The sequence below is a fragment of the Anguilla anguilla genome, chromosome 10 (genome assembly GCF_013347855.1).
Source record: "Anguilla anguilla isolate fAngAng1 chromosome 10, fAngAng1.pri, whole genome shotgun sequence".
Classification (NCBI taxonomy): domain Eukaryota; kingdom Metazoa; phylum Chordata; class Actinopteri; order Anguilliformes; family Anguillidae; genus Anguilla; species Anguilla anguilla.
This window is the reverse complement of record NC_049210.1, coordinates 1,592,299-1,599,798: the sequence shown is the minus strand read 5'-3', so window position 1 is coordinate 1,599,798 and position 7,500 is coordinate 1,592,299. Positions and strand designations below refer to the sequence as shown.

The following is a 7,500-nucleotide window of genomic DNA, read 5'->3' as shown; positions in this document are numbered from 1 at the left end:
TCCGGCAACACTCAGCAGATGCAGTGGATCCAGTTCTTTGCAGCTAAAAAAAGTGCAGAGATAAATGAGGAGAACTCGAGGAGGAGATGCACTCACGTTGGGAGCCACCTGGCTCCTGTCCGCGATGTCGATGGGCACCACTTCCACGTCCTTCCAAACAGCCGCGTCCAGCCCATGGACCTGCCAATCAGAGCAAGGGGCGGAGTCAGTGGGTGTACGGTCCAGTCAAAGGAAGACATTCCAGAACGGGGTAATGCTCTCACAATATAAACAACATCAAAAGCAACGGTCAGGCACAATAAACCAGAACACACTCAAAACGCATTTCAGATCAGGGTTTCAACAGCGAGGTCTGACTGCGAGGCCCACTCTGCTTCAGGAATCACTGCGCTGTTGCTTTTTAAAAAAGTTTTAACGCATCAATCCCATGTGTTCATAGCGCAAATAAAACAACAAGCGTGTCCTTGTTCTCACTCATTATTTTAACCTTCGGGTGCAGGGAAAGGGAGAAAGGGGAGGAGGAGGAGGGAACTCACGTTTTCCTGCGTCCCCAGGTCGGGCTTGTGCCACGTCTCGATCTTAATCATGAAGTTATCGCCCATGTACTCGTTCTGAAAGGAGAGTGACATCATCACAGGAAGCAGGGGGGCGGGGTCACATGGCCAGGACATCATTGCCGATTTCTGCATTTCCTTCTACGCTGAAGGGACTTTGGGCATTGAGCTGCAGGCCTGTCGTGTGCAAACCCAGAGGTGCTCTCTCACTGTGAAACACAGCAGTGCAGAACTGCAACGCAGAACAGACCGAGCCTCTTCCCTCTGCGTGGGGGGGGGGGGGGGGGGTTCTACTTCTGCTCATTTCTCAGGTTCCATTCGGCTTTGCCTGCAACAGCTCGATGAGCAGTTACGCAAATGTCCACCAGGTGGCACCACTGGACCCCAAAGCTGCGGCCCTGAGTCGGCAAGTAAGGCTGCTGCAGCCTCTACAGACAGAGCCACAGCCCCTAACCTCTCAAAGACAGCGGGACGTGTGACCGCTTTCCCGAGAAGCATCCCATGAAAAAAATTACGCATTTTAAACCGAAAAGAGTGTCACATGACACTTTCCCAGTGTCCGGCATCTCTAGACTCCTGTTACTTCATGGACAACGGCAAACTTTGCCACGCAGTGCTGATTGGACAGCCAGACGGAGCACTGAAATTCATTAGTATGGAAAGGTTTTTTTTTGCACCACTTCCTTATTTTGGGTTTGAATGATGGTGACAAACGTGGAGGGGACAAGAGGTAACCCTGTAGGGACAGACAGGCTTAATTAAGACACTTAACCGGTTAGCCGACATCCTAAAATAGTTGAAATGCCTGTCGTCATCCAGCATGTAACACATCTGCTAAACCAGGCTGGAACACACCAGCCCTGTTTCTCCCTGGTTCGGTTTGAGATGACTGACGGACTCTTTTTCCATTCACGTCACCTTTTTTAAATTTTTTTTTTTTTTTTTCAACAAAAGCAGATTTCAAATTTCATTCTCCTCTATTTCTCAGTAATTCCGCCAGACGCTGCCATTGTTTTCACAAACGTAAACAGCAGCAGTTTGGCGACTCGTTACCATGGAGACAACAGAACCCTCCCCGCGGGCCTTGGGCGGCATGGAAACGGGAAACGTGCGTGCGCCGTCTTCATCACTGTCGTGCGACGTCTTCATCACTGTCGTGCGACGCGCGTCGAAAGGGTCGCGCGGCGAAGTATAAACTCAGGCCTTACGCAGAGATCAGGAACCGTAAATAATGGGACAGAGTACCTGGGGACCCCCCATAACTCAGACATGACCAGACCTCACAGGACCAATCACAGAACACAGGAGCAGCGGCGTTTAGGGAGGTAACGCACACACACAAACACAGAACAGGACGGACTCAAGGGAACACTGCGTGCGTGTGTGTGTGTGTGTGTGTGTGTGTGTGTGTGTGTGTGTGTGTGTGTGTGTGTGTGTGTGTGTGTGTGTGTGTGTGTGTGTGTGTGTGTGTGTGTGTGTGTGTGTGTGTGTGTGTGTGTGCGTGTGTGCGTGTGTGTGTGTGTGTCGGTGTGTGTGTGTGTGTGTGTGTGTGTATGTGTGTGTGTGCGTGTGCGTGTGTGTGTGTGTGTGTGTGTGTGCGTGTGTGTGTGTGTGTGTGTGTGTGTGTATGTGTATGTGTGTGTGTGTGTCGGTGTGTGTGTGTGTGTGTGTGTGTGTGTGTGTGAAACACTAGCTTCTCTGAATCCCTGAGCGCATTATAAGGGAACTACACGGGGCACGGGGCAGAGAGAAGGGGGTCACCTGACACATGAGCAGGGTCAGCTGACCTGGGTTACTCCCACATACAGCTTTAACTGAGGCTGCGGCTTTGAGAAGTACAAGGCAAGTGTGTCTGGATTACTTACCGTCACAACTGAAGCAAACGGAGCAAGCATGCAACACAAAAAAGAAAAACACAACTATTAGACTCTGCCACAATTCACAGAGGTCAAAGGTCAAACAGACAGGCAACAGTAGGCATCATACAGGCAGACTGCACATTTCGGGTTAAAGGGTCAAGTCATTAGTAAAACAACACGGGGGGGGGGGGTATCCCCTACACCCCCCACCCTTCACATGAAAAACAGCACACAGACACCAGACATCCACTGAAGGTGCAGGTTTTGTTAGACAACAGTAACGTGTGAAGTGCTGACAGTCCGGATGACTCAAAATCTCCTGGGAAAAAAGAATATTCACCTTCTCCAAATCACGCCTTGTCAGATCTAATGATCAATACGTCTCAGATTTAATAAACAAACAAAAAAAGTTTTGGGTTCACAAAGTTTTTTTGACATAAATAAAATTATGCTCCAAAGCAGTTCTGCGTTCGCTTGTGCACTAGTCAGTAAAAAATAACATTGCAGTTTGAAGGCGGCCACCCCTTATCACATGACCTGCATGTACTGCAGTGATTGGTTCAGCTGCACATCTGTCGCTGGGTCTGAGACAGACGGGTTAAAGCAGGAGAGCCCAGCTCCAGTCCTGGAGGGCCGCAGTGCCTGCAGGTTTAACTCCAGTCCTGGAGGGTAAATTTCGGAAGCTGTGTGTGGGACACTGTGATGAGGGCATGCAGAGCAGAAGGGGAGAGTCTCGCAGGGGCGGGGCTAAGGAGTGGGGGAGGGGCATAGAGAGGGGCGAGGGTCAGGAGTGGAGGAAGAGCATGGAGAGGAGGCAGGGCTAAGGAGTGGGGGAGGAGCATGGAGAGGAGGCGGGGCTAAGGAGTGGGGGAGGAGCATGGAGAGGAGGTGGGGCTAAGGAGTGGGGGAGGAGCATGGAGAGGAGGCGGGGCTAAGGAGTGGGGGAGGAGCATGGAGAGGAGGCGGGGCTAAGGAGTGGGGGAGGAGCATGGAGAGGAGGCGGGGCTAAGGAGTGGGGGAGGAGCATGGAGAGGAGGCAGGGCTAAGGAGTGGGGACGGAGCATGGAGAGGAGGCGGGGCTAAGGAATGGGGGCAGAGCATGGAGAGGAGGCGGGGCTAAGGAGTGGGGGCGGAGCATGGAGAGGAGGCGGGACTCACTGGTTCGGCAGTAGGGGTACGCGTTCCAGGCCTTCTCGTGGAATGCCAGAGAGCCTTTGGGTGCGATCATCTTCACAAACCCAGGGACTTTACTGCATGGGGGGGGAACACAATGTCAGTCTCAAGCCCCGACACCTGTCACTCAACACTCTCCACACCAGCTGATCTCAGTTTAGTTTGGCTGTCCCCCAAGTTCTGTCCCCCGATCAGCTGGTCCAGAATCAGTCAAACCCAAATACTGATCTTACCGAATTTCTGGGGTTACCCGATCTGGTTTTCTTTGTGGCACTGAACTGCATGATGGGTGCCAGTCATCGCAGGTCAGGACAGCCCTCACTACCCGACATTAAAACAGGGACCTCCGATCACATTTACCAGAAGAAGACTAAGAGCACGACTGTGCCTGGGCCAGCGCAGCACTGCCATCTGCTGGCCGTGCTGGGGTAATGCACATTATCACACTTCACTCAGGCCCTTTGAGGCCATTGGCTAAGGCTGGTAAGGGGAGGACACAGGGCTAAGGGCAGAGTGGTGGACAGATCACCTGACAGATCACCTGATACATGGACTGATACAGGTACTGAGGTTAACACTGCGGGTCATATTTCTGTCCAGTATTTCAATCCTGAGTGTCCCTGTGTCAGACAGAGCGAGAGCGAGAGAGAGAGACAGAGCAGAGGGAGAGAGAGAGGCAGAGCAGAGGGAGAGAGAGAGACAGAGCAGAGGGAGAGAGAGAGACAGAGCAGAGCAGAGGGAGAGAGAGCAGAGGGAGAGAGAGAGCGACCCTACCTCTGTAGATGGTAGATCTTGTGTGTGTACTGTCCTTTCTCTCCATCCTTTTCGTAGGGCTCGTTCTTCAGCACCTCCACGCCCTCCCCACCGCCCGTCTCGTTCTTACTGGCCTCCGCCACAGAGAAGAGCTGGCCCACCTGGTACTAAAGCACAGGAGAGAGAGAGAGGGGGTTACTGGCCTGGGCCACAGAGAAGAGCTGGCCCACCTGGTACTAAAGCACAGGAGAGAGAGAGAGAGGGGGTTACTGGCCTGGGCCACAGGAGAGAGAGAGAGGGGGTTACTGGCCTGGGCCACAGGAGAGAGAGAGAGAGGGGGTTACTGGCCTGGGCCACAGGAGAGAGAGAGAGAGGGGGTTACTGGCCTGGGCCACAGGAGAGAGAGAGAGAGGGGGTTACTGGCCTGGGCCACAGGAGAGAGAGAGGGGGGGTTACTGGCCTGGGCCACAGGAGAGAGAGAGAGAGGGGGTTACTGGCCTGGGCTACAGGAGAGAGGGGGGGGGGGGGTTACTGGCCTGGGCCACAGGAGAGAGAGAGAGGGGGGGTTACTGGCCTGGGCCACAGGAGAGAGAGAGGGGGGGTTACTGGCCTGGGCCACAGGAGAGAGAGAGAGAGGGGGTTACTGGCCTGGGCCACAGGAGAGAGAGAGAGAGAGGGGGTTACTGGCCTGGGCCACAGGAGAGAGAGAGAGAGGGGGTTACTGGCCTGGGCCACAGGAGAGAGAGAGAGAGAGAGGGGGTTACTGGCCTGGGCCACAGGAGAGAGAGAGAGGGGGTTACTGGCCTGGGCCACAGGAGAGAGAGAGAGAGAGGGGGTTACTGGCCTGGGCCACAGGAGAGAGAGAGAGGGGGGGTTACTGGCCTGGGCCACAGGAGAGAGAGAGAGAGGGGGTTACTGGCCTGGGCCACAGGAGAGAGAGAGAGAGAGAGGGGGTTACTGGCCTGGGCCACAGGAGAGAGAGAGAGGGGGTTACTGGCCTGGGCCACAGGAGAGAGAGAGAGAGAGGGGGTTACTGGCCTGGGCCACAGGAGAGAGAGAGAGAGAGGGGGTTACTGGCCTGGGCCACAGGAGAGAGAGAGAGAGGGGGTTACTGGCCTGGGCCACAGGAGAGAGAGAGAGAGGGGGTTACTGGCCTGGGCCACAGGAGAGAGAGAGGGGGGGTTACTGGCCTGAGCCACAGGAGAGAGAGAGGGGGGGTTACTGGCCTGGGCCACAGGAGAGAGAGAGGGGGGGTTACTGGCCTGGGCCACAGGAGAGCTGGCCCACCTGGTACTAAAGCACAGGAGAGAGAGAGAGAGGGTTACTGGCCTCAGCCACAGAGAAGAGCTGGCCCACCTGGTACTAAAGCACAGGAGAGAGAGAGAGAGGGGGTTACTGGCCTGGGCCACAGGAGAGAGAGAGAGGGGGTTACTGGCCTGGGCCACAGGAGAGAGAGAGAGAGGGGGTTACTGGCCTGGGCCACAGGAGAGAGAGAGAGAGGGGGTTACTGGCCTGGGCCACAGGAGAGAGAGAGAGAGGGGGTTACTGGCCTGGGCCACAGGAGAGAGAGAGGGGGGGTTACTGGCCTGGGCCACAGGAGAGAGAGAGAGAGGGGGTTACTGGCCTGGGCTACAGGAGAGAGGGGGGGGGGGGTTACTGGCCTGGGCCACAGGAGAGAGAGAGAGGGGGGGTTACTGGCCTGGGCCACAGGAGAGAGAGAGGGGGGGTTACTGGCCTGGGCCACAGGAGAGAGAGAGAGAGGGGGTTACTGGCCTGGGCCACAGGAGAGAGAGAGAGAGAGGGGGTTACTGGCCTGGGCCACAGGAGAGAGAGAGAGAGGGGGTTACTGGCCTGGGCCACAGGAGAGAGAGAGAGAGAGAGGGGGTTACTGGCCTGGGCCACAGGAGAGAGAGAGAGGGGGTTACTGGCCTGGGCCACAGGAGAGAGAGAGAGAGAGGGGGTTACTGGCCTGGGCCACAGGAGAGAGAGAGAGGGGGGGTTACTGGCCTGGGCCACAGGAGAGAGAGAGAGAGGGGGTTACTGGCCTGGGCCACAGGAGAGAGAGAGAGAGAGAGGGGGTTACTGGCCTGGGCCACAGGAGAGAGAGAGAGGGGGTTACTGGCCTGGGCCACAGGAGAGAGAGAGAGAGGGGGTTACTGGCCTGGGCCACAGGAGAGAGAGAGAGAGGGGGTTACTGGCCTGGGCCACAGGAGAGAGAGAGGGGGGGTTACTGGCCTGAGCCACAGGAGAGAGAGAGGGGGGGTTACTGGCCTGGGCCACAGGAGAGAGAGAGGGGGGGTTACTGGCCTGGGCCACAGGAGAGCTGGCCCACCTGGTACTGAACCAAAATGGAAGGTAATGTTCTGACTGGGCACTCACCTCTTCTACAGAGCAGGGCAGGACCACCCGACTGCAAGAGAAAAGAGAGGGGCGTGTCACTCATGACATCACAGAAGGAGGTATATTTTTGGAAGGCATGAGGTAGAAATGATCGACCTGTGGGTACACCTCTCCACATCTGCAACTGGCACGGCTTCAGAGTGGTGCTCGACTGAATGAGGACCATCCATTTCCCCAAAACACGTTTCTCAATTCCTCAGTCCTCCCATCCCTCTCTCCCATCCTTCCCCTCCGGTCCAGTCTCTAATGTGCCAGTCACACTTGCTAGCCGCTTAGCTACGAACCAAACTTCCCACGCTAATGCGGCAGAACTCCGCCACGTTCAGGGGCCAGTTCTGCCAATAAACCAACAGGACAGTCGAGATGTGATCTGACGATCCCGGGTAAACCTGACGCTGACCGGAAGCAGTGATTCGAGGCCACAGCGTTCAGACAAACAGGTACTGAGGCACTGTTCCCAAAGGGTCTGCGTGCACATGCTTCTTAACACACGTTACTGCAAACTGGCTTAATGAGCTCCAACCAGCAGCACGTGACCAGTAGCGGCTCACGCATAGATCCAACCACCGCAATGCATTTCGTACTGGCACACAACTCCACAGCTCACTGCAGGGTATTACGCACTACAGCAAGAAACCCCATCATAGACATGAAAACCCGGGGGAACGGGGGCAGTCTGAAACTCTGTCGCGGCAGAATGCAGTTTTAATGAACGGGGACGCCCATCACAGTGAGCAGGTACCATTCCCTACAGGACTGAG

At 55.7% G+C, this 7,500-nt stretch overlaps 1 protein-coding gene across 2 annotated transcripts in view; it reads right to left on the bottom strand.

Annotated features, from left to right (window-relative positions):
- Positions 1-7,500, bottom strand: part of LOC118207107 (phosphatidylinositol transfer protein beta isoform-like) — a 25,757-nt gene that overhangs the window by 11,212 nt on the left and 7,045 nt on the right. For both annotated transcript variants that reach the window (XM_035380416.1, XM_035380415.1), the window contains exons 2-7: positions 6,719-6,749; positions 4,361-4,506; positions 3,572-3,663; positions 2,420-2,427; positions 537-611; positions 97-180 (exon numbers count right to left, since the gene is read on the bottom strand). In XM_035380416.1, the coding sequence (XP_035236307.1) occupies positions 97-180; positions 537-611; positions 2,420-2,427; positions 3,572-3,663; positions 4,361-4,506; positions 6,719-6,749 (436 nt within the window). The remainder of the gene's footprint in view (positions 1-96; positions 181-536; positions 612-2,419; positions 2,428-3,571; positions 3,664-4,360; positions 4,507-6,718; positions 6,750-7,500) is intronic.